We start from the raw sequence: 27769 nt of genomic DNA on the forward strand, positions 1-27769 counted from the left end.
CCTGCAGATAACATCAAAGCAGTGTTAGCATGACTGAAATATCTGTCCCAAGTGGACTCCTGCAGCCTGTATGAAGCTCTAAGCAGAACAATTACAGTTTTGGCACATAAAGTATACAGTTTTAAGCTAGTTTATCAATCACTTTACAGAAGCTGTAGTGAGGCTTAAATTCCACTTACAAAATTACTAATCTGCAGTACAAGCACAAACAGTTAAAGGGCATCAACAGGGTCAGACATACCTAAAATGGAAGTGTCTGGTAGGCACTAAGCATACCAGCAACCCATCAGCATCCACTACCAGGAAGCCTAACTTCAGGACAGCTGAGAACAGGGCCCAGGGTCAGGTGGCTTTGCCCATCAAATTTAGACTGAAAAAAAACCAGACTGACACTGTTCTAATTTATGTAAGGAACCACAAGAGGATGCACAGAAAAGTGCTGTTCTGTGCACAAGCAGCAAAACCTAGTCTCAAATGTTTTAATCTTATTTTCTGTGTCTAACCCCTTTCCATATTCACTGACATGAGACTAGCAGATGCTGTAGATGGTCTGGAGCTAAGTACAGACACAAGTTGTTGTAATTTCTCTGACACTTCCACCCTTCTTTCAAATCTGACTAGTACCTTTTAGTGAACATAGTCCCAGCCAAGAACAGCTATATGGGCCAGAAAAAAACAAAACCCAAAAAAACCCCACAACAAAACAAAACAAAAAACACGCAAAAGCAAAAAAAAAACAAACAAAAAACTCACAAAAAAAACCCCAAAACAAACAAACAAAAAATACAAAAAGAACCTCTTTTCATGAGAAAGCCAGGCTCAAATACACAAACCCAGACATTTTTATTAAAAGTTACTGAATTACACAACTTCCGACAGCAATATATTGTACATTCATTATCAAGAACTCATACAATAGGACCCCAATGAGAGTTTCTTATGCAAACAAATATCAGTTTGAAATGTAAGTAAGAATAATCATGTTTTTTAACACCAGTGGTATACACTAGTTTTACGTATTTTCATCAGCAATTTACTTCTTCAAAATCTGGCAAGCTATGGCCCAATCACATTGTCAACAGGAACCTGGAGCACAGTGGCTCACAAATGCTTACAAACTGACCCATGTTTGTATGCACCTGTATGCTTCCACATATTTGATTTGACAATACTTTTTGAAGAATAATTCAATACCTTCAGATAGCACAGCTTACTTCTGGTAGGGCTTGGACAATATCAACTGTTATTCTTCCAGTCTCACCAAGTGAACTAACTAGCAATGTTTTATTTTGATTTTCACATCCATTTTCTTCCTGATGCAAGAAAGCTTTTTCCACGGTTCCAGCTTGCTAACTTCACAACAGTTAAAGTACTTTGTTTACTTAAATTGCACCAAAAAGCTGAGTAAGGAAATACATTTAGTACTCAAACCAGTAACTTTGCCAGGAGTAGTTTATCCACAGGAACAGAGAGCTAAAACAGAGCAACTAAGCCAGTGCATCCAGTTCCCCAAACATGTAATAAACACCTGGTAGAGAATTAGAGGGACTTCATGTCATCAGCACAACAGACAAACATTGTGGCATTTCCATTAAGCACTGTTATTCTGCCTTAAAGAAAACAAACAAACAAACAAAAAAACCACAAACCACCACACACACACACAAACCCCAAAACCCACAAAAAACCAAACCCAATCACCACCCTCCCCCCTCCAAAAACACTCAACTACTGGATACCAAAGGAAAAAAGGAAGTTGTTAACTTTCAAATATTCTTTGGGAAGCACAATGGTAGCTCTGTATCACCCAGTACCTCTCCTCTTCTTAAATCACATCTTTTTATTGACTGTCATTTAGTGCAGAAGTCCAGCACTCAGCATCTTTTTCTTACCCAGGAAGTGAAGATGTTGTATTTTACCTGAAGAAACCTTTAACTAGAAGGCAAAGTGACTTCCTAAAAGCAACCTAGCGTTAGGCTGACTGGAAGGCCCTCCACTTCAGACATCCTTCTCATGAAATTTTTTGTAGGCATGCTAGATACATGAGTAACAAAGGGCTGACTTTTAAATTGACATCAACTTTAAACTAATTTTAGAAAAGGTACCTGGAATGCCTATACATATACATATTCTTCAGAATATCACTCACTGTTTCTTGAGTGAACTCTAGAAACACATTCTAGTGCCCCAGATGACATGGCAAATATGACTGTCTGAGTTCAAGTGCTCAAACTAGAAAACGTCACTATTAAAATTTTTAATATAGACTTGTAAGTACTAACAGATAATCTGCATAATCTTCTGCAAACCATCTGAAGCAGGAGCCAAAAAGACGAGACAAAATGCAATTCAGTGTTCACAATTCAGCTGAATAAGTCTCTGCAAAAACTTTCACTAATGAATTTCCCAATAACAGTATCCTTATGTAGCACTAGGTAATATAAAGTTTCTAGGTACAACTATACAAAATTCATTCAATCTATAGAGAGGCAGCTTGTTGTGACAGAGCTTGTGGAAGTATAACTAGACATGGAAGTGTTTGTAAATATTGTTAATTATGTTTTTATCATGTGTTGTGTCCTGAACCCAGGACATCACGGAATATGCATTCATATATTAAACCACTAGAAAAATGAAGGTAGAATATTGACAGTTACATCTCTTTCCCTAATAGTAGCACATTATCAATATCATCATACCAAAGAGAAAAATACATCTCTGACAATAGAAGGTCCGACTAATTTTTGAAGACATAAAATGGGCTTTATAATCTTTCATATCTATAAAGGAAAGCATTATTCTGGTGACCAACAGTATTAAATGAGTTTGAATTTTCCATCCACATTTTTAATTCCAACTGCTTCAAAGTAGTATGAGAAGTCTTCTGACACATGTGGAAAAGTATTTCCACAGGAGACAGGAAACAGAATGTAAAAACCACTTAATACGGACTAAAGTTCCAGGCAGTTGCATGGCTTGAATCAACCAACCAACTCTAGAAATGCCCAGTCCATATCAAACAGAACTGAACCACAGATATTCACATAATTTTATTTTTAACTCAAAACACCAGCACAGACCCTTCCTGAAGTCTTACGTCAAGAACTGCCAATGCTTTAAGATAAGCCTTAAGTACTATTGTGAAATTAATTCACTTACAAACACAGAATCCTTATGCTTTTCAGACTTTTTAATGTTACCCTAAGTAACTAAAATTGTTTCCACACATACTGTTTTCAAAATGCAAAGAGGAAACACAAATAACCAGTAACAGTTATTCTAAGGCACATATGCAGCTCAGCACCACTCTTCGCAGAATAGCATTTAAAAGAGAAGTTTTCAATTACACAGTAGTGCTAAGTCACAGTTGTCATGCATAGGACATGTGCAGATAACTGGGCATGACAACATTATTTCATCCTGTCTGCAATCAAACAAAAAAAATCACTGTAGTTGTTCAATCTTATGACAAGCATATGCCTAGAGTAATAGAACCCACTCTGCAATTACTACTCAGTTCCAATTAGAGGATTACAATTTGTTATTTATAAGCATTAATGGCATCTAGACACAGTATTTAAATCTCTCTCAGGAAGTGTCAATGCTAAGAATGTTGCTGTGGTAGCAGACATATTATATTTAGTAAATGAACTCTGAAGTATTCCATTGCATTAGTTAAGCATTCCACTATATAATACTCAAATGATTTTGTTTTTGTAGAAAACCATCACCATCTACAGTTCAGATAACCACAGAAGAATAAAAAGCTTGCATTCTATAGAGGATCCTTCAGGAAGCTTTAAGTTTGAATGCTGACATAGTCAGTTAATATGCTGTTATTAATGCCTCTTTTAAAAGTGAAAAGCAGAGCATTCATAACACCTTAGAAGTTATGTATGCCAAAAAATCTTACAAATTGCAAGGTACACATTATATACAAATGAATAAAACCACAGCCCTAATTGGCATTCATAAAGTATCTGCTTTTGTTCTTTAAACAGTAACAATACAACGTCTTTTGTTCAGAATTATTTTATTTGGATTATAGCAATTAGTATCACTGATCAGTAGGCCAAATCCAGGCAGAGAGCACAGAATCAATTTCACAAGGCAACAGCATTTTAGCATACATATTTTAGCATACAAACCATTTCACTGAATTATCAAGTAGAAATATCTTCCAACCATGCATAAAAAGTCTATGCTTAATCTTTCAGAGCTCCAGGTAATACTAGATTCCTAAATATACAAAAAATACATTTAACTTATAATAATCTTAGTGAATCAGACTTATAAAATTACAATTTTATTCTTCACAACATAGAAAAAATACAAAAATGACTGTATATAGTTTTCACCCAGATTTCACTGACAAAATATACATCAAAATGTATGATTTGATGTATACTTATGACATTTTTAAGCTGAAGCTTTAAAATGACACTGCAGATTGGTCCACACAAATGCCAACCTTTATACTGATAAATAAAAAAAAAACAACTAAACCTTTGATAGAAACATCACATTGTGAAAAATTACAATTTACCTGCACTGTAGCCTGCATCTTACTGTAATTTACAATATGAACATTTCTATAATTCCAGTTGTAAACTATACACTGATATACACCTTGGTCTTTTAGAGGGTAATGACTAACTCAGAGCCAGCATGGTAGCACATAAAGTACTGTCAACTGCATCAGTGCACACAACAGAGTACTTAAGCAGAAGACATGGCTGCAGCAGAAGTTTGGTGATGCTGATAGAAAACATGCAAGCCAAGTAAATAGTCTGTGGGTAAAGAAAAACAGATTTGTGACAAAGAGTACTAATCAAAGCTTCTATTATAAAGTTCATATAAACCACATTAGAATTTCAGTGACAGATGAGGGAAAATTTGTTCTTACTTTATGAGGAGGAAAAATCCCACATGTGACCAAAGCTGGTGTTAGGGAAAAATCCAAACAGTATTATGGCATCACACTACAGTTCTCAAGATCACCTTCCAGTGATTTCCATGGAAGCTAAACTTGAAAAAGCACTCCAAGCTGAAGTGAGGGTATTCTTCTACATGCTAACTGCATGTTCATACTTGAGAATATAATTTTTAAATCAACTTGGCTGACAGGATTTTTTATTATCAAGGCATTTTATTTTTCTTCAAAAAAGGAAAAGTAGCTCAATTTTCTTTTAAAAGGCTGTAGTCTATTTGCATTTGTGTGGTAAATTAATATTTTCAATAAAGTAAATATTCTCTAATAAAGCTTATTCAGTAAAGATGCAGGTTGTATAAGCTCTCTCCCTACTGGCAGCTCTGTTTGTCCATAGTGCCAATGCTATCTAATACAGATCTGTACTATATCTTTCTCATCAACAGAGGTATGAATGTTACACAGCCATTTTTCTCCAAACTGGATCAACACATCTGAAACCTTATCCTTTTGGGCACAGAAATCAAATCAAGAAAAGCTCATGAGCTGAGCATAGCCACTATGAATATGCTTCTGATAGCACTCCTGACAAGTATAAGCAAAAGGAGATGTTTTGTTCTGAGATGGAAGTTTACGCTGTTGAACAGTGTGACGCAACATTTCTCAGATCACAACAACAAAGCACCACACAACCTAATGGAGAAATGAAATTGTTGCATCTTTGAAAGCAAACTCATTTTTAGGTTGTATATGGCCATAGAGTTTTTGAATACAGCCAATAACTGCCTCTAAAAGGCTTAAAATAGAAGCAAAGATAATTACTGTCTCTTTTCCCTCTCCCTGCTTATAGTAGTCTTGTTTGTGTTGAGCATTAAAGGTGCTACATATGTTACTGAGTGCTAGGAAAATTCACTCAGATTTTTTGATGGAGCCAAAAAAAATTACTGAAAAATGCAAAGGCTGTTGGTTTTTTTTGTTTGGTTGGTTGGTTGGGTATTTTAAATACAGCTTTGTCAAACATAAACCAAAATAATTGTAGATCTAGCTCTCCCTGAGTGCTAGAACAGAGAGCCTGTGCCCTTAGTACTTAGTGGCTGTGTTTAGGGAGAGCTGCAATGCATCAAACAAGTAACTGGGACACAGATATGGGCCATATCCAGGGAGAGGTGCTGGCACGCACAGCACAAGACTAGTACTGCAGGTACCATAGTACTGGTCACACCTCATTTACACACTAAATCATGATGGTACAAGAGGGAAGCCAGAGAAGCCTGTGTATTGTTGTCTAGTGGCTCTGACTGGTTGAAGATAGGACTATTTGATAGAGCGAAGGCCATGACCCACATTTCCTTTCACCTTTGCCTGGATACCTGTTCATTACCCTGCTCCCTCCCTTAATCCTTCCCATTTCCCACCCTCCACTCCCACTCCCTGTCAACAGTTCATTTATAACTCTGGGCACTGCTCGCCCAGCATTAGTGCTTTCTGCCTTGTTACAAGGTTTTTTCAGGTGTTTCATTTTATGTTTTACCTTCCCAAAGAAGGCTTAGCCTGAGAAACCAGAGAAAGCACCTAGGCAAGTTTAACTTCCTATGGCCTTCTGCTCTTCCAAAAGAGCAGATGAGGGAAGGTTTGCCTGATTTGCAAAAGCAGCACATAACACATGAGATGATCCACTTTCAAAGAAAGAGCTTACAACTTTGCAACATTTCAGAAGCTGAGTGCCTGGAACTGCCTGCTTGGATGTGCCAGTGATACATTTTAGTCACTTGAGGAAAGTTAGGTTGAGGAACAAGGCCCTCAAATGATTTCATGGTAGACCAAATAGTCCTCAACACTGAAAGATGAGTACCACTGAGTGGACAGTGATTAGAGATGATAATTTAAAGTAAAAAAGGGGAGAACTGCACCTGTTTCTGGGTGACTTGCCTCCTAATATTGTTTAGATTCATTACTGATATCACTAGAAATACTACAGTTAGTATTTTTTTTTTTTTTTAATATTTAAAAAAATATCCAGGGATGCAGTACTTAGAGGAGTTTTAATGTTTCAGATAAGCATTACAGCCTCTGAATTAACATTAGCATTTAAGTAATCAGCTTAAATGAGATCTTCAGAGAACACACTCTAGTCAGATACCTACTGTTTAAATTCTTAAAGAATCACATTCCCCTCATTTCCTGTAAATGTTTTCCTGTTCTTGTTCCCATCACCTTTTAAATACACAACCAACTTTAATTCAGACACTTTGCCCAGATTACATTCTTCACTGGAGTCTCTGACAGAAATCATAAAGTATTCCAGAGCATATTGTTTGCTTTCACAGCAATACGTACACTTTCTGGCATGCAGTCAAGCACTTAAAAAAAAAGAGGTATCAGTAATATAATCCCAATTCAAGCATTTAGTGGGTATAACTTCATCACTCACACTGCAACCTTCAGGCATTTAGTAATAAATGAAACCCTTTAGCACATCATTTAAAAAAAAAAAAAAAAAAAAGAAGAAAAAAGAAAAAAGAAAAAGAAAAGGCTAACTGCCAAGCCACAAAGTTTAGAAGTTTTCTGAAGCACTGCAAGCTGAAAATTATGTTTTATATTGTGGAATTTCAGTGAAATCAGATTTATTGGTTATTCTTGTTAAATTATAGGTCTTTTACTTCTGACTTATACTATCTTGGTATATTCTTTATAAATGTGCTGGGTATTGAAAATCTGCAGCATTTTGATGTTTGAAAAGTTCTGAAAAAGAGTTGGAATTACTCCGACTTCTTGTGTTCTTCAGCATGAGAGAGTACCTTTCGCCTCTGATGTAGCATATGAAAATACAGCTGAGGAAAGACTGAAGAGAAAACAGACTTAAGTAAATAAAGTATGAAGTGAGGCTTACATATCAGTGTAAGTTGCACAGTCACATGCAGAAGGTCATCAATTCTCTACTGAGAGAAAATATGCTTATCTGCTTTCTGCTCAAGCTGTCTATTGCCTTTTATTCTTTAACGAGAATAAGTAATATTGTCCTTAGGCTTCAGGTACTATTTAACTTTTGCTAGAGGAAATGCGTTTTGAATTAAATGCAAAATGGCTTATTTAACCCTGCACATACAAGCAGGATGACAAAAGTTTTCTGAACTGCACACGCACACCAGAAAGAAAATACTTTCCAAAAGAATGAAATTTCCAGATTTGTTAACATTTCTTGCAATTCTGATGACACTTTTTCAGGACCTAAGGAACTTTATGCAAACCAGTGCCTCATCCATCTCTTCCCTCCTTACCCTCCACACAAAGCTTTTTCCCCTTCTATTTCTAAGACTACATTACACAATATGTTTGCAGAATAGGGTATGGAAAAGTTATGTTTATAAGCAGCAAAAGCTAAAATTGCCATGAGACACTAAACTTTTGTGTACCACACAAAAATTAAGCAAGGTCAGCATTAGCCTAAATTTTATGTTATACATGCAAAGTGTTAATCATAACATAAGCCAATTTCTATTTAATTTGTGCACTAACATTTTTTTTTTCAGGTCAACATTTTTTTCTTTTGGCTTTCTTTACCCTGTATTTGATTTCCTGACTGTTTCATCCTTATCCTGATTCACTCCACTCATCTTAATGGGCAAATACAGCTGTCCAGAGACATAACAGAATACACAGCCACATGGTTTCTCCACTAGAAGTCTAAGTAATGGGGATGCATTATATACAAATAATTTAATGACATCTTTTCTAGAAAAATGTCAATTTTGACAGACACTAAATAAGTACTCAGAGATTTAAAGTGGCGTAAATGGTAAGATGCAAATATCTAGAATGTAAAACCCCCTCTCCTTTTAACAACAGTTACCAAGATCTTCAGTAGGATCACAGGGCATAACACCTGTACAGGTAGCTTTTATGACTATAACTGAACTACAGTGTAATCAATGACTGCAATGAACACTTGCTTTTCTTGTATCTCAGGAATACCTTCAGATGAGAAAGCATCTAAGATCACTTAATTCCAAGCAGTTGGTTCGCAGAGTTCAGATACCAATTCACAATAATTAAAAAAATAATAAAAAAAAGACTTCATTCAATGAACATTACACATCCAGCATATTATAAAAGATCACAGAAAAAACCTCATTAAGACATAGCAACTGTAATGGAGAAAGCAGGATGAAACTGTTACTTGGGTTCAATGTGGGTTCCCCCCTAAATGGCCTGTGATCTAACTACCACACAAGAGTAATTAATACTCATGGTTATTTTGACTAAAACAAAGTTCTGGCTGCCTGGTTAAGAACATCACCATTTTTGGAGGACGGGGAGAAGGAGAAAACAAAGGCACGAAAAGCGCTTTTTCAAGAACAGCTGGAAAACATATGAACCCTGATGTCAGAGTTACAATGTGGTTCACTGAAAGTGTGAGTGCTTGCTATAGACAGGCACCCTACTCAAATTTTTATCTTTGAATATGGTTTATCATTCTTCACAAACAAGGTTCATATGAAGACAGCTACAGATAGCCAACAGCAGCAACATCATAACTACATTATTCTACACATTAGACTTTATTTGCACATTTAAGTTTGCTAAAGACTTCCATGTTCCTACTCTCCATTTCAAAGCAGCAAAGCCAAATCTTCATTCAATCTATAGAAACATCAACCAGAGATCATGTCAATTCAAGTTAATTCAACAGAAACGGTTCCCTATCCACTAATACAAAAACAATGTTCTTATTCCTGAAAAAGAACTGAATTTTAAGAAGCAGGTTTGAACTTTGTCCTCCTAAAAGTCTTGGGGAGGAATGACATCAACATCTGCCAAAAAAGTACCTCAGTAATTTTATATTCCAAGTGTAAAAGTAAAAGCATGTATTACTGTTTTGCAGGTGTTGGTAGAAAAAAATCCTTGCGGTTTTAACTCTCCCTTTTTCCTTTAGATATCTTTCAGAACTAATTTTGAGAAATTAGTTACATGTATGTTAATCCCATAACTATTATTTTTTTCCTGTTACAGCTCTTAACATTAAATACCCTAACAAACTCATACTTACTTGGAATGTAGGAGATCATAACCAGGATCAGGAACGTATAGTAGTCAAAAGAAAAATTGTACTTGTTAGGTAAACTAATGGAATATAAGCCAGACTGCCTGACGAAGGGTAATGCAGCATATATTGTGAGTAACTCGCCTGAGACTCCCATTGGATACAATACTATAAACAAAGTGTACCTAGAACAAAACATTTATGAAAATGATTAAAAGTGATGACAAATTCTAACAAAGCATTTGCTAAATATTATGGATATTAAAATTTTAGATTCTCAACGCCGCATTCATCTCCCTTAGCTCTTATTTGACTAAAGTATGGCAAGGCATGAACATTGTTGCAAGACAAGTATTCAAATCAGCAACTAGTTTCAATTGCTTAAAGATCACCTTTGTGAATTTAAAAACTCTTCAAAACTACTGTCACCTACCCTCTCCTCCTCCCTCCTTACCCCCCCCCCCCTTGTTACTTTGAATTTTAAACTCTTTGGTAGAGGTCATTATATTGCTTAAAATGAGGCCAATCACAGTTGATACTAATCAATGAGCTTACAGATTGTTTCAAGTACAACCCTTGAATTCAAGGGTTACTGCTAAATGTCAATTTACTTACTGTTACCTCTAACTGTTAAATGTCAGTTTTGACAATCACTTTGTAAATAGGGCAGAATTCTGACAATATATTCTTTCAGTTTACAGTGCAATATATTTTTTTTGTGCTGGAAAGAAGCTAAGAAGTCACATTCACAAACAAGGCAACTAACTCAAGGCAGAATCTAATTTTTATACTGCAACTATTTTACAAGACAAATATCCCTGTCAAATCAGTGCTTTAAGACTATGATTTCTATTACGCCACCTACCTGGCCCATTTGATGAGATAAGGGAGATGGTTTAATAAGCTAAATGTATAAAAAGAGTAACGGATTATCTCAGTGATTGTCCAGGCCACTACAAACAACAGGACACTATCTTCAGTTTGTACCTGTAAGAAAGGAAAAAAGCTCAGTACGAATTCAAGTATTACTAATTACTCACCAGACCCAAGAAAACCTCAAAGAAATCAATTCAAATGGGTTGCTTTACTGCATCATTTTAGAGAACAGACTCCAAGAATGAGCTTAAAAGCAACATTAGTAACAGCAGTTAAAAATCCTTATCATGCTCCATCTTCTTCTAGTTGCTTAAGAATAACTCTGCTTGGTGATCAGATAACTTAAGATCTCCCACTCTGTGCAAGTTACATCAGTACAAGAAATCCCTGAAATGCTGAGAACAACTCAAACCTCTTCTTATTACTACCAGCTTCTACTTCAGTCCTATGATTGCTTCTTAGTGCGGCAAGCAGAAAGGATGCTAACACATTACTCTAACACTTGATACCTATATTCAGATCCTAGTCCATGCTACTTCTGAGTAGAAGCACTCTACAGATGAGAAACTGGTCCTAATTTTGAGCAGCAGCAGAACACCACCAGGACAAAGGCTAGGAAGAGAGAAAAAGCAGATGTTCAGACTGTCACACCTTGGGTAAGCTTTGCAACTACCTGCTTCACTATCCCTTGTTCCTTTTCTGCATATTTTATCCAGCATAATTCCTCTAATGTTACACTCAAGGCGTTACTACATTTCACTGCTTTACACCTCTTAGAGCTTTTATTTCGGACACACACCACTGAAGTAGCTTTTACTCCCTTCATATTTTGAATGGTAACCTTCAAAAGATGTATTTTGAAATTTATTATTGGATTTGTTAGACTTGGAAGCATAATTATGAGTTTAAGTTTCAGAAGAAATAGCAGTGATGAAGTAGTCTATAGGGTCACATACACGAACTACAAACTGTTAAGAGCAAACATGATTTTTAGGCAGCCTTTTGCTTCCTTCCGTCCTTTTCAACAGTATTCTTAACTGTGCAAATACCTCGCGCTCAAGTTCAGCAGACTGTGGGAATGAAAGACCTCAGCCACAGGGTCCCACTTTTTTTTTTTTTCCTCCAACTCTTGAAAAAAGGAAAAAGGAAGTCAGTAGGTGTGGGTGGTACACTCTATTCATCTTGGGGAAAGTACATGTACAACCCAAAAAAGGAACACCAAAATATATGGGCAATCAGAAACCTTTAATAGGAAGGAACTGACCATGTATTTGTCTGTAAAAACACTCATAAGAATTACCCGTAAAAATGTTTCTGTTAAAAACTACAAAATCCAGAAATATTTATAAATCTTGGGATATCCTGGACTGTAGAGCTGCTGTTAATCTACATTCTGCTGCGTATAGCCTTTCAAGTCACTTTCACTGCACTTCACAGCAAATGCACCTTGTCCTTTTTCCACAGGAAACTCTGATAATTTGCTTATATATTGATCTCCCTTATATCATCATAACAGAACAAAATCCAAAACTTACTTGAACACTTTCAAAGAGGAAACCAAATCTATTTTTACACTGCTACAGGATCCTAATCCTGTTTGGGGTCTGTTTCATAAGCCAGACTTAGTTCTCAATCTGGAAAAGGTAACAGCACTTCACAGATGTTATTGTTCTCAAGGAGTCCCAAGCACTCACTCCAGAGCTGCATCTTCTGGTCCAATCAGCAGTAGCAGCTTAGTCAGTTCATCTAAGTCACAAACTTCACTGTACTTTGAAACCCCACTTTCCCTAACTACACAAGTCAGTAAAACCAACAACCAAAAATTTGTAGCTTCAAGTAGCACCCAAGGATATAAGCAAGGACAAGAAACTGGGAAGGTAACAGTGAATGATACCCATAGAAATAAAAAATTTGGCAGTTAGAATCCAGTTCTATCACAGGACTTCTGTAACACTGCCTTCACTGGTTTAAGAGTTATTAAAACAGTTCACACCATTATAAAACACCTACAACTCTGTTAAAGTCCCTTAAAGAATCATTGATTGTGCTTTTATAGCTTGTGTCCCTATTTAAAGGAAGAAAGGATACTGGAAAACAGCGGTAGTTTTCATTCCTATACAGTTTTCAAATAGTTCCATTCTGTGCAGTAAGGAATAGAAGACTACTGTGCATTTTATCACCACATTTTACCTATATTCTACAGCTCATCATTAAAAAGAATGATTCTTGTGGACTAACAGACCTGTCAGAAGTCTGTCACTATTAGAACATCTCTTTGAGGAATGAAAATTTTTCAATACATCAAATACAAATGTCCAAGATGCACATTATCAAACCCCTGGGAACTCATACACAAAGCAGTCTCTCAAAAGCCTTATTCATTTAGGCACTGCTAATGCTGCATTTGCATTGTTCTTGTGAGCTGAGGATAAGGGGATAGCATAGCTTAGAAACAGCTAAGTACAGCTTAATAAACCACTAAGCCCACTGCTGTCCTCAGAACTCAATTTCTCTTCCTCTGCTTTTTCATGCTAGTCTTTGAAAGAGGTGTTGGACAAAGTCAAAACACATTTTACACTTTATTTGCAACTTATTTGTCCAACTGTCTTAATATGCCAGTCATACAATGAGCATATTTTTTTGCCTATGTTTCAAACCAATTTATCATCAAGGAGGGTTCTAAATATAGTTTAGCTTATCTTCAGTATTATGAATAGCACAAACTGTTTGTTAAAACACAAGAGAACCCATAGCCTTTTAAGATGCAAAGATGACAATTGGGAATTGATGAAATAAAGCCTAGGAGGTTTTTACTGTTCTCCTTATGCACAGAAAGGCAAATTCTACAGATTTCTCCACATTTAAGAGTAACAGTTTGACAAATTATTTGCAGAAAATTTCTGCTAAACAAATAACTAAGCAATCCAGTGCAGAAGAATAAAACCGGTAACACTATGCAACTGTAATGACAAAACAGCATGTCTCCCTCCATAGAGAAAGCTTCACAGAAGGCACAAAGGCCCTGACAGACATTTGTGTTACACAGAATTACTCAGATTTTACATAGATGTAAAGCAGTGATGAATCAGGCTTTTCAACTGCGTTCACCCATTTAGAGTTCTGAACTTTGCAGCTTGGGCTTCTCTTACTACAACTTAGTCTTAGCTACCATAGTTTAAGATGTTCTTCCCCTTTTAACATGCTTTGTTACTGACTGAAGATTCAACTCACAACTGCAGATACTAGATACCAGCTCAATATACTGTACATGTCATCTTCACACCACTCCCTCTGTGTGTTCTAGAAAGGTTCCTCTAAATACATGCTATACTTATCTGTAATATATCTGTAACTGAACCTAAGTGGACAAGCACTAAATCACTGCTGAAATAATTTTTAATTACTCATCAGAACTGGGTGCAGAATTATCTATCAGAATAGAACTCTAGGAAGGCCTGCCTTGGTGTCACCAGATGATCTCATTGTTTACCCAAATTCAGAAAAACTTCAAACTGAAGGGCACCTCCTGTTGTTCTATGCCTACTTTCTGCTAGCCCTTCACACCAAACTGCTCATTCTCTTTCCTCCTTTGTAGGAGAAAGCAAAACTCACCAAACTGACTCCTTTCTGATGTAATGACAAAACAAATGCAAGTACTGTATTACATGCCAGGCCAGGCCCTCCTCCAAGCTAACAGCTGCTCATGGTGGAGGTAAGGGGAATCTCGTTGCTACTCAAAGTGTGCAGTGCTTTAACATTTGCCATGCTTTAACATTTATTATAAATACTTTTGTATTGAATTTAACAACACATCAGCACTAAATTCAACAAAAAGCACAAACATGTTAGTAGCAAGAAGCATGCTTCAAATCACATCACATATCCAGAAGTGTATTCTGACAGGAAGGAGGGATGCAATACGTTTCTTCTTTTAACTGTATTATATACGAAAACAGTCTGGAAAAGCAAGATACTGAACAAGTCTCACTCAAAAAGTTAAAGAGGATAACTGAGTTTTATTTTACAAGAACCTCATCATGCAACTGCATAGCTTACAAGTTCCATAAAGCTGTGTGAGAATTTAATCCTGGACTTCACCATGGAGCTCACTTGTGCAGACAGCCCTTTAGAAAAAGTAGAACACTTGTGACACTTTCAGTACAAGTCTCCAGGTGAGACTGCATGCTCTCTGGCTGGGGGGAAGGGGAGAGGTCAGAATACAACCTCTTAATTTATTTTCTAAGTCACAGGTGAAAAACCCATCACAGAATGCCTCATCCTTACCGCTCTTATGGCCACTTTCTAAGACATTAATAAAAGTAACACATAATACAGTCTATCACAAGACTTTAGCTACAAGATCACACAGATGTGAGGAAAAAAAACCCCCTATGTGTAATGTTGTTGAAAGAATTCTTGTTAAAAAAGTCCTTCCTTGTTAAACATTGAATATTGGGCTGAACTTGTTGCTCACATTTTCTCCCATTTGGCTGGTTTTCTCCAGTGAGAGTGTGGGCATAAAGTTTCAAAAAACCCTAATCCACAATCATTTTAGAGACTTGCCTTTGATGCCTATCAGACAACACAGGGAATAATCCTAATCCATGCAATCCAACCTTGAACACTTGGGGTACTTCAAAAGCAGGAGGCAATCCATAAGAAACAGATTACCACTGTTCATTACAAAGCACCAAGTACCCCAACATTATACAGGTAACAAGCAAAATGACAGGCACAGCTCTTTAAAAATATTTTATGCATATATCTAAAAACTGTTTTGGGATTACATGTTGTTTTTTTTTTTTTTTGGTCAAAATCTAGTATTTATCTCTAGTCAATTCACAGAGGCTGGAGTACATTTATTTGCAGCAAAAGTGAAATCCATCAGAAGGTATTTCCAAGAATTTGGTGTGGGGTTTTTTTGAGGGTTTTTTTTTTTAGAAAAATAACATTCCTCCACTTTAAATAGTATTAAACTACAGCTCCACATGAACAAGCACCATAATATCAGAATGGGCTGTCAATTACTAGGAGCTACAGTGACTTATGTTACTCTACACGTGGATGGAAACTGATAACAGAATAAAGAGTAAGGAAAAGAGAGCAGCTTCCCTGAAGACTTGGTAATAAGACAAGCTCCTTAAGACATTCTTCATGTCAAGTCACAAAAGATCTCATGCATATGACACTAGAAGACCATCTCTTATTTCAGGCAGATACGTTGACACTGGTATCAATAATGACTTCCCTCTTTAATAAGAAGAAAACCAGTAAAATTGGTTGGCTAAAGTAACACCACACATGCAGCATATCTGGGCTACTACAAGGTATTCAGATGACATGAAAGGCTCAGCATGAGTTGTATCAATTAAAGCATGTTCAGATTTTAAAACAGCTATCACAAATACTTTAAGACAGCTTAATACTTTAATAAGACAGCTTCCAAAAGATTCTGCAAAGGTTTGTATAAAGTAGAGCAATGAGAAAAAACTCACAGGCCCAAAAACCCACCTGTGCTTGAATGCAAGAGGACAAGGGGAAGATTTTCCTGGAGAGTGGTAACAGAGAACACACAGGCATTGCTGTGCACAAACAGCTGAAGGAGAGCTCCCATGTGCCATGGTAAAGAAAGCAAATTGTGCATGAAAGAGAGGGGCAATGAGGAGATTTTACTACTAATTATTGCACCGGTGAGATCAATACTAGAACGCTGTTCTCAATTCGGGGTTATGTATTACACACTGCAACCTCTCTAACTTTCAGTAAGCACTGCAAAACCTATTCAGGAGCTAGATGTCTTATGGTGAGTGCATCAGACCTCAATCTATTTGACTGTCAATAAAAGATGATGGCAGATTTATTTCTATTTCTTTTCATCCACAAAAAGTCACATAAATTTCACATGTTGGGATACAAACATGTCATTTTAAAGAAAATGAGATCAACACGTGCTTTTTAGCATGGGTTATTAGTTTTTCTACCTATTTTGTAGCTTAACTTACCTCTTTTACACTATGTGTTACTGCCCACGTCAGGAAAACTCTTGACATCACTTGGAAAGCAGTCAGAACAACAGAAGAGGGAACAATGCCTGGAAGATATTTTGCAATTAGTTAAATATTTCTGACTATTGGGGTGGGGAAATAAACCACAGCTAAGCCAAAGTCCAGTTATTTTAATTTCTTTAGAAGGAAAGCATTCGTTTCTTTCAATTTGAGAATATGAAGTCTGTCCTGTTATATGTTTTTACAGCCTAATGTAGTGCAACTGACAAGACTTTGTGCATCAAAATGCAAATAAAACTAACCAGCCTTCAACCACAGCACATTCCTTAATGCACAAAACAGCTGAATGAGATAACTTCAACCACATAGCTTTGCTATACAGTCTTTCAAATAAACCCTTTTTCATTGAACTATCCAAGATGTTTTTTATTACTGTGATTTAAAGAGTAAAAATAATAAAGATATCCTGCACAATACAACCCCCAAAACAGCAAGCAAAAGTTAGAACTATTTTGAAGGAACACTGATGCAGCCCATATCCTGATAAAGTTCCCTTCTTACAAATATAACTTAAGAAAAAAAAACAACAAACAAAAATAAACCCAAACCAAACCCCGAGGAATAGCTGATGTGTTGTAGACACAGAAACAATTTTAAGATTTTCTCAAGGAAGCAGATTTTACTGGTTCTTCTAAGTTATGAGGTGCTGATTAAACTGCTACTAAAAGGATCCTACACATCCAGGTCTTCTAACATTCACAGCACAAAGTTTTATTTTCTTGTAATAGCATGATGAAGACAAACACAAAAGCAGATGCAGCTCCCAAAATACAATAAAAGTGCTTCTAAAACTAACGCAAATCACAGCAAGCAACACAACAACCTCAGGAAGAAGTAAAGACAAAATTGAAAAGTAGAAGAGGAAGAAAGAAGATAACCTAAAAGCAAGTTTCATTAAAATTATTTTTAGTCACCCAGTCATTATGTTAATCTTTTAGAGTAAAAGGTAGAGTAGCATTAAAAGTTGCTGAGGGCTACTCTGCAGGAAAAATCCTACACACAGTTCTCTTTGGTTTCATCATGAATTGTTCATAATCTAATTTCTGTTGTAAAACCTCAGGGCAGAACTGTTGTCTGTTACTCAGACAATGCAAAAAGGGGTGCTATTAAAACCCCATAACCTGTACACATCAAAGGCTCACTCCTATAACAGGCCTTTCCTTTTATACAATTTAGATCATCCCTCCCTATGCAAGATAACCTAATGTTCTTGCAAAGGAATCTATAAATAAGTCAAAAAGACTGTGTATGAACCATCTAAGACTATCTCACAAGTTAGACACACAGGGGTTTTCACTATAGCCAAGACAATGCTCATCTATGCCAAAACTAGGAGATCAAAATAAGTGACTCATCAGCTATAATTTAAATAAACATTACTTGCCTCTCATTATTCACTGCAGTGAAAAGCTACCTGACAGCCAATTTTAAGCTTGGCATTTTTAAAAACTTCTGTCACCACTTATGCAACACTTCACATGCTAGAGCAGTACTTGACAGAGGGTTCAGGTCCAGAACCAAGCACCAGGTAAGCCATATCCAGACCTCTCCCAGACCCTGGACTACACCGCCCAGAGGAAATCCTCCAACTCCCAGCAAGTGCTTCCTCTCTTCCATGGAGTTCCTGCTGAGAATAGGCTGTATGCATAGCTTACAGGTGGAGCCCTGGTACCCTCCTAACGGAGCAGACTAATGCAAAGTCCGCTAGTGCTGACTTTGGCTTACCAGAGGATTACTGGTGAGCACTGCTATGGGAGGAGAACTGGTACTGTAGCCGTTCTGTAGGCTGGGCCTGTACTCACCAAAGCCTTCCTGCTTTTATTACTTTCGCAAAATCCCTGTACTACTACTATTGCTTCCACATTTTGGCAGCTCCTATCACCTTTTTCCAAACCAAGTTCCTCCAGGGAGAAGCTCTTCCATGCTGTCAATGCCATGCATACTCTTGGGTTCTGTCTGCTACACAAGCCAAGGAATTGCATAGTCACTTTGCTTGTTTTTCAGTGTCTCCTCTTGGTCTCTGGGCTACATGTTACCTCCTCTCTTCCTGTAGAGCTCTTCTTCATTTTTTAAATCTTTGCCACATGCCAAAGTTCTGTTCTCAATTGTGCTTGATAGATACATTCCCCTATCAATCTTTGTATTTTGAAGAACTTGCCTCACAGATGCTAACATTTCAGATTCCACTCAAAAGATGTGGAGCGAAAAGTTATGCTGATACACACAGCCATCTGTCACATATAAGCTCCTCTACTCACAGAGAATTACAGCTCTAGTTACAGCAATTAGTTTAGTGGGGGCAAAAGAATCTACAAATTTCCTGTTTCTCCTTGCACAGAAACTTTTACTAGAGTCAGTAGGACTACAGCAGACAGTGGCAGCATATCCAGCTGTGCAAAAGCCCCCTCACTTTATTTAGCTGACAAATACTTCCATTAACAGAAAAAAAATAAATCCGTGGGCAATTATAATAAGTGGGGATTTTGTAAAAAACTTTGTTAGGGAAAGCAAAAAGATAGAATTATAATGGTAGGAAATGTTGCAACATTTCACTAATGGCTCTCTTCACCAGTACTAAATTGTGCAACTGAGGATAACAGGGCTAAATGGATCCACACCTCAAATCAAGTAAGCCAGAACTATTGGCTTTGCACACAGCCAGGCTGCTACAGTCATCTTGTCTGCTGTTCTGCCCCTGCCTGGAAGGTGAAACACAGGATTCTCCCTTATTTGTGTGGACATATATTCTAATGTGTGAGAGAAAGATAATTCAACCAACATTTTTACACTCTTTTTTCGATTTCATTAGAAAATTAGCAAACACTGGCATCTGCAGTCAAGTTTAGCTTAAGAAAACAAAAGAATATTATAGATTTAGGAAGGTAAAATAGCATTTTATCTGAAAGCGATAACTTGTCCTTCTTGTCACTTGTTAAGTAAGAGTTCTATGCTTTCACATTATTATTGATTTTTGAGAATTTTTTAAAATAAGTATGGTTTATTCTGGTAAAAAAACAGTGATTAACATTCCGTAAAATAAACCAGTACAGCAAGGACTGCCTTGGCAGCACAAGCAACATATAGTTTATTCAGAAAACTTTACATCAGCTTGAAGGGTCATTCATTGCTCATTCATTTCTTGAGATGATCTATGAACAGTCTACAGACTGCCCTTTATAAGATAACATTTTCAGAGTAACGATTCAGGAAGGTCAGCACTACTCTATCAAATATAGAATTAGACTGCCCTCTGCTGACGAAAGTATGTATATTAACAAGTTTTCCAACTAACACATTTGGTTATTCAACAACAAAAAAAATCTCTTGCACAGAAATTCAATATGAACCAGCAGTCTATTACACCCTCCAGTATGTAAATTATCTGCACAATACGTGAAAAGCAGCAAGTTTATAGCTGCAGCTTTAGGAACCTCAATGCCATCTTACTCTTTAAATAGTGGCTAGCAAGCATTCAGGTAGGAGCTCAAAAACTCTTAAGATCACAAGACCAACTACCTAAACATAAGACTGTCTCTTTGTGAAGACTGGATTGTTTAAAAAAAATCAGAGTTAAGCAAAGGTATGCAGACAGGCACTGCTCCCTTTCATAGCACACTGGCTTTGATCTTGCAGAAACTGTGACACATCATCTATTCTATGAATAAAACATGCAAATGCTGTGGCCAAACTGTTCACTACTCATAACTAACCAGACGGTCCTGTCACTCAGACATCAGGGGCTCTTCAGGCTGACTGAACCATAACACTGCTACTCACCCACGGCTACACATACATGATTGAGTTCCTACTACCAAGCTATCAAAGAAGCCTCACAGTACAGGCTATTAAGAACTGTCTAGTCAAGCCTTAAGTTCTCCCAAACAGTTCCATTAAAGCACAGCCAAATCCAGGATAAAGAGTGGTTACCCCTTCCTAATTTTACAACTTACATCTATGCTCTAGGGATGGGAGCAAAGTTACATGCTTGAAGTGTTATTTTTATCGGATTTTAAATTAGTTCCAGCTAGAAATATTTTTTGCAGGAAAGACAGCTTGGTACAGAAGATTATAGGACGTAGAGATTGAGAGTAATGATCTACTATAAAACATTTATAAACTGCTCTAAGATTTGTAGCATTGGAAGGATCTAGATAAAAATAGAATGTCAAGTAATTGAAAACCCGCTACACTATTTTTCGTTTCTGATGTAGCTTGTCAAATTATTTAGGAAAAAATCGGAATGTACTTCAAGCAAAAAATTAGTAAGTTATGCAAGAATGAAATCTGGCAATTCATAGACCATAACATTTTTTGTGCTAATACATTGCTAAAACTGCAGTCTTCTATAAAAACAATAAAACTGAAAATTTATAAGCTTACCAAACGCACAGTGCAGAATCTAGAACAGAAAGAAAAAAATCAAATCACTAACATTTCAAATGAAGCAATTCAGAAACATACTTAGCTCTACCACAAGAGCTTAAGATTCGATACTTGTATTCCAAAGACTGAACTTAATATTTAGCTCTTGCTGCTCAAGCTAAATAGCAAGCAGAAAGCTCCCTCACTGACTGTTAAAAGGAAAAACTCAGCAGTTGTGTGAAGGCATTTTTCTTACATTTACCTTCAAAACATTCTATAAACACACTGTTCAACAAAGACTACCTTATTTCTACAAAACAAAACACTCATGCAAGTATCAGTAATGCTAGGGAAGAAGACTACACCTACCTCAAGCAAAGCTCCAGTTTGGAAGAATTTCAGGGGCTTTTCTATTGAATAGTAAAGGCTATGGTAGCTACCTTTAGCCAGGTATGCTCGAACTAGACCAACTGCAATAACAAGCCATCTGAAAGAGAGAAAGAAGCTTAAGATAAGGAGACATTAAGCAGAGCATAAATACAAAGAAAGCTTTAACCCCTCTTCTGATATGTGAGGAAACAACAGGCATAGAACTGCGCTGAAAGATACTTTCTGCCGACCCGTGCAACACAGAAAACATTAAATATTTGGATTCTCTGCAAATTTATCAAAGTTAAAGATTACACATTTTTTAAGCATTGTTCAGCACCAACACGATACCATTATCTTTAATGTCTAAGTTCATTTTTTTATGAGCTGCATTTAATTTAGTTATGGAACTTTAAATAAGATGGGCATCACATTTTTTTTGTTTAGTTTAGAGCTGAAAATCATTTGCTGTTAGTCAAAGATCTCTTACCATACCATACGTTAAAAAAGTATGACATAAACAATTAAGATCCAGAAGGCAATAATTTTAATGTTTCAGTTCAAAATAAACCCTCAGACTTTATGGTAGACCATCCAGCTTAATTGCTAGCATATATTTTATGAGAAACAGTTACGGATAAGTAACTGAGAAAACTGAGCCTGCTAAAGCCTTGAAGGCAGCACTGGCCATTCCTGTCCCAGCTCTCCTGTTAAGCAACAAATATACCTCGGCCTGCAGAAGCCTGCCTATAAAACTGCAGCTATACCATAAACCTGTGACCTGCTAACCCTGATGGATTTTCCCCTCAGGCACTTTAGGAAGCAATTCTAAAAATTTTTCCCTCAGTCCTAGCCAATACAGTAACATCTTTCACTACCACAGTTGTCCACAGCCTCAGGAATTCTTCAGTGAAGTCCAGGACAAGCCACAAAACTAAGGTGAGTACACCCTGGTCAAACACTTTTTCACTTGAACGTAGCATGTACAATTAACTTCAGTTTCCAATTGCTTGTGGCAATAGAAATACGGAGAGAAGGATTTGGTCAACAAGTAAGAATCCTTACCAGCAGCTCCCAAACTTTTCACTGACAGGCTCATCCTGGCTGTCCTGCCCTCAGCTACTCTTAATGCCACCCTGCTTTACCTCCACCTCCCTCCAAACCCAGAAGTGTTGTTACAAAGCTTGTGATAACAGTCACCAAGCATCTCTGCTAATAACAGTGCAGCCCAGTGGAAGTGTGTGTATACATGTAGAAAGTCCATAACTATGCAATAGCTTTTTATGCTTCGGAAAAAAAATCCGCAGCTGTGGTTTTGCAATAGGGGAGATGAAGAAACTCCTTTAATTTATGTCACGTTAGATGCTTACAAGTACCACGTTAGCTTAGGTATTATGAAGTACATACCAAAATTGTCCCAAGTGTAGTAATTGTTTGAAATACACTGTGAAATTCAGCTTTTTCAGTAATAAGTAACTCTGGCATCCAAATTTGTGTTTGTAACATTTGTTAGTACAACTGAAAAAATGTCATTTCATTTTTACCTGGACTTCTCAGAAGAAAAGCACCAAAGAAAAGCAGTGGGACTGGGAAAGAGAAATAGGGAACAAGAAACAAGCCCCCCATTTTTTTTCAGAAGTGACAAGTTATTGCAGTTAAAGCTGCCTTGTGAAACCCAAAGACAAACATTTGCCAAGTAACCGCTGTTTACAAAGAAAGAATGAGACTAATTTTGTATTTGGACTTCAGCATAGAATAAACCAGTAAGGTTGGCACTGTCCTGTTCATAGCTGTCTATTTTTCCTAACCTTCTATGTTTGTTGAGAAACTTTGCTGAATTACGCAACTTCTCAGATTGCACAAGATACCAGTTCTTGATTGGGCCTGCAAACTGTTCTCACCTTAACCAAATGACTGGTAAAGTAAGTGGCAACCAAAGGACCTAAAGCCCCTTGCTCAACTCCACCCTCCCTGAGGGGTCACTGACTCCAGAAAGACTGTATTTTCCATTCCATTTCCTGTCCTTCAAAAAGCATTTAATACAGATCAAAGTATTAATCTGCACAAAATTAAAAGATGTGCCTAGTTTGTGTTGAAGCTTTTAGCACCTCTGTCCTGCTTTGGTGATTCTTAAATAGTTCTTCACCCTCTACAGCTAGAGAGAATGGAATAGGAATAGGTGAAAGCAAGGAAGATCAACTGAAAAAGAAACTTGGTGAGAAGTTTAAAAGGGCAGGAAAAGGCACTACTGTCAAGTGGAAGCTTAGCTGTAAGTTAATTTTTCCAGTTTTCTATGACCCACAACTAAAGTCTACCTGATACACCAGCCGGAGTTGCATTTCCTTAAATTACTATTACCATGTAAACTTTAAGCTAGACTCTTACACTCTTACTCAATGAATCCAAACTAAGAAAAATTATATTTATTTTTTTTACTTCCATTGCTTAGTCTTGCTAGAAAAACTTCATGCTCAGCTCCTTAGTTTAATTCCTTTTATTTCTCTTAGAAGTGATTTCTCATGCAAAGTTTACTGAGGTTCTGCATCATTTATGCAAGAGAATACAGTAAAGCTATGCACTGAGCACACCTGAAAAGGGAAATATGTACTGTGACTCTCAAAAACCAGTCACTGAAGACATAGACAGTGAAACCCAGAACACTCTTCGCTCAACACTTATAACATAAACCCTTGCAAATTCAAAAGCTATTACATTAAGATCCATCTTGTTAAGAGACATACTTCTGAAATTCATTCTTTGTACCACCATCAGCTACTTCCACCTATATGTACTAGTCAGTTACAGCCCTTGACTGAAAATAAGAAACATAACTGCATTTTAAAGCAGCTTACCAAAACATTTACAGTCAGCTAACAGCATGTCCTCCCTCCCCGCCTTCCCCATTATTCACCGATTTTGGTCAACCATGGTTTTTACGTAATTTCTATGCTGCAGCTATGCCTCCAGAATAAGCTTCCTATGCCAGGGCAGGCATGACTACATGACTTCATGCTGTCACAGGAAAATAACAGTCTGAATGCAAGGGAAGAAAGCTGCAATGCTTTCTCCAGCTTAACACTTGGAACCATGGTCAAAAAAACGAGCAAGTACAGCTGAGAACCAACAGGAGGACTGGTCACTCCCATTGTATCACAGAGGTCCCTTTTCTTAAAGAAAACACCCACACCACGCGAACAAAACAGTAAGTGCATGCCGCCTCATTTAGGCATCCACAGGTATATATGCTTTTCCCAGTGTTTTACTCTTTCAAAAGCCATTGTATTACTAGGAATCCATACACTACCTCTATTGCAGTATAAAATTAGGAATAAGATCTGGTATTTTTAGAATCAGTATGTTTTCTTTAGCTAAGTCAAGATAAATGCAAAGTAAATACAATAATTATGCTGAGAATTTTCAATTGTTACTTGATCCATTTTAAATAAATAATAAGGCAACTATGATTCTAAAACATTTACTTTAGTACCTATTTATTGCATGACAAAGTTGTGAGTTTCAGTTTAAAAGCCACCTTTTTGTAAAAGAATATGAAACAAACCCACTTTAAAAGAAGGAAAACCCCATGTGCTTTTTACAGCATCACTTCATCATTTGGGCACCTTCAATTTTTTTCTGTGTTTTCACAATTTTCTTTCCAAGGCAGTGCTGTCTGAGAAACCAAGTCTGAGAACTCTGACTCAGGGGCAGTCATCACTGTCACCAGCTGTGTATCAGTCTTTTCATACGGGCAACGGAGCTTCAGCCAACCAACTCCTGAAAAACTATCTTATGAAGGCTTCTAAAAAAGAACTAAGTTCAATGTTGTGTATTGTTGAATTTCAGTAGTGTGCAGGGGAAGCACAAAATCCTCATTTGAAGATAAATTATCAGTGACCTACCCCAAATGAACAGCACTGGGTAACAATGCAGAGATACAAACCCTCATCACAGAACTCCTGTGGTAGCTCCCCAAATTGCAGAAATCATCTAATCACAAACATGCCCAGAAGAAAAACCAACTCACATTAAAGCACCATAAGCCACATCGCACCCAAGACTGGAATTTTCTAAGAGATTCGATATAAATCAGGAAAACAGGTAACATTATGATCAAGTTTTAAATGACAATAAGAAGCTAAGTACAGATTTATGCTATTTATTTCTGAGTTTCTAATACTTGAATTGGCTTTAATTTTTTTTCAAACTGGTGAGTAATTATCATTCCCCTCTGCGTGAAATACCCTGCAAATATCACACAAAGCCAGAAGGCTGCTTAGCAGTTCCATTGCACAGGAATACACCTATTGGCCAACAGGTGTAATGAGCACCTTACCAAAATCCAGCTCTTCCCTCCCAGCTACCTTTTGTTCTACTTAAGTGTAACTATCCTGTAAACTGAAATAGTACCAACTGTCACCAGCAAAGATATCATGGCAAATTACCTTCTTGAAATAAATTTTATCTATATTAATTCTTTACTAATCTTCCCCCAAAACAGTGAGCCTGTTCTGTTCGCCTGACTCCTTGCCTGCCACGATTTATCTAGCGGAAAACAGGCTTATTCGTGATCCATTTTAAAGCCTCTTTTCTCAAATATCCTCAATCTTTCAAAGGATGGTTTTATTTTTATCAGTGTTCCAATACAGCCTCAAAAAGAAAAAAGAAAAAAACTAAAAGAAAAAAGTCTCTTAAGTTTCCTTTATCTTTAGAGTCCCTAGTTGTTGCTATTTTTTATTTTTGTGCCTAAGAACACACCAGAGCACACACCAATGGGCCCAAGTCTCCATTTTACTACGGAACAAGAACAGAGCATCAGGCAGAGCTCGGAGTTCACATGTCACAGGCAGCAGCTTTCACCTTCAACCTAAGTACGTGGCAGATGAAGGGTTCATGGGGCAATCTCGCAGGGCTCTAAAGGATAACTGCTCCACCTTCTGAACTACCACGGTGGATAAACCCCTGCATTTAGGCTCACCTCTATACTGAAAAGTGCTGGAATACACCCCACAGGCGTGGTGAGCCCAAAACAGCGATCTACACAATCACTTAGATGAGCAAACTGTTGCAGAGGAAATTAAGGTGTCGATTATAAAATGCAGCAGTTCCCAGAGAACACGCACTTGAGCTGCTCCACTTAATGCGTCCTGGAAGGGGCGCGAGGAGGATATGCCGCAGACGGGCTCGGCCAGCGCGGAGTGGGCTCACACCCAGCACGGGTAGGGCAGGGGTAGCACCAGGGCCATGCTCCGGGGTAACTCACCGACACCGGACCCTTGCCGGCTCCGGAGTATCGTTATAGTGTGTGACGGAGAGAAATGCGAAAGCAAGCACAGCAGCCTTACGTACCGGAGGAGACCGGGCACCCCCCTACAGCATGAGAAGCAGGGAGAGAGGTCCTTAGTTGCGCTCTTTCAGAATTATCGACAGCGTAAGGCGTGACGGGATACAGCACGAGGGAGCACTAGGGCTGCGCACTGTACGGGAGAACGGGGCAGACAAGAAAGACGCGAAGCCGCAGAGAGACCGACCAGTTCGGCTAGTCCAGCACACCGAGCCGCAGCGGGGCTCCTTTCCCAGCCAGCCACGGCCGCCAGCCCGACCCGCACGCACGGCGGGCATGAACACGCGTACATGCATACACACACACGCGTACAGGCATACACAGCCGCAGCCCGTCCAAGCCAAGACCCCCGAGCCCGCAGGCTCCCTCCGGCAGCCGTCCGGGCACGGCGCGGAGCGCCACCCTCGGGGGTCGCCGCTCCCTACGAGCGCCGGCCGGCCGCCTCCCTGCCCCGTCAGGCAGGGAAAGTTTCTCCAATACGGGGGAAGGCGGCTGCCTCAGGAGACAGACGGGGCACGGAGGAGGGGGCAGGCGGGTGGCGCGCCCCTGCCAGAGAGACCCCCCGCCATCGGCCGCACCGGGCGGCCCCCGCACACGTCCTTACCCCGCCGTCATCACCACGTTGTAGATAACTAGGTAGGCCGTGGCCAGGGCACCCGGACCCTTCCTCCGCCGCGGCTGCTGGCTGCTGTAGCCGTTATCCGCCCGGCTGCCACCACTGCCAGACGCCGCCATGTTACAGCGCTCCTGCGGCCGCCGCCCTCTCTCAGCGTACGGCAGCGCCG

General features: G+C 38.2%; 1 protein-coding gene across 4 annotated transcripts; it reads right to left on the reverse strand.

Moving 5' to 3' along the window:
• Positions 1-4403: 4403 nt before the first annotated feature.
• HACD2 (3-hydroxyacyl-CoA dehydratase 2) lies at positions 4404-27764 on the reverse strand. 4 transcript variants are annotated; one of them, XM_080622102.1, is made up of 7 exons: positions 27589-27764; positions 21644-21761; positions 21293-21311; positions 16850-16938; positions 10837-10958; positions 9978-10156; positions 4404-7772 (listed from the first exon to the last, which is right to left on the reverse strand). In XM_080622102.1, the coding sequence occupies exons 1-7, from the start codon at positions 27717-27719 to the stop codon at positions 7690-7692; spliced, it is 741 nt and encodes a 246-aa protein (XP_080478228.1). In that variant the 5' UTR covers positions 27720-27764; the 3' UTR covers positions 4404-7689. The 4 variants fall into 4 exon arrangements, with proteins under 4 accessions (XP_080478228.1, XP_080478225.1, XP_080478227.1 ...); XM_080622099.1 differs by lacking the exon at positions 9978-10156 and having other exon boundaries at positions 4404-7761; positions 27589-27741; XM_080622101.1 differs by lacking the exon at positions 27589-27764 and having other exon boundaries at positions 21715-21758.
• Positions 27765-27769: the final 5 nt, after the last annotated feature.

The sequence above is a fragment of the Psittacula echo genome, assembly GCF_963264785.1.
Source record: "Psittacula echo genome assembly, chromosome: 6".
Taxonomy (NCBI): Eukaryota; Metazoa; Chordata; class Aves; order Psittaciformes; family Psittacidae; genus Psittacula; species Psittacula echo.

Coding starts and splice junctions, on each gene's coding strand:
- HACD2 (XM_080622102.1), bottom strand. CDS start 27,719: ATGGCGGCGTCTGGCAGTGGTGGCAGCCGGGCGGATAACGGCTACAGC. Junction 10,959..16,849: donor TAACACATAGTGTAAAAGAG/GTAAGTTAAGCT, acceptor CCTTTCTTACAG/GTACAAACTGAAGATAGTGT. Junction 10,157..10,836: donor TATCTCATCAAATGGGCCAG/GTAGGTGGCGTA, acceptor GTTTTGTTCTAG/GTACACTTTGTTTATAGTAT.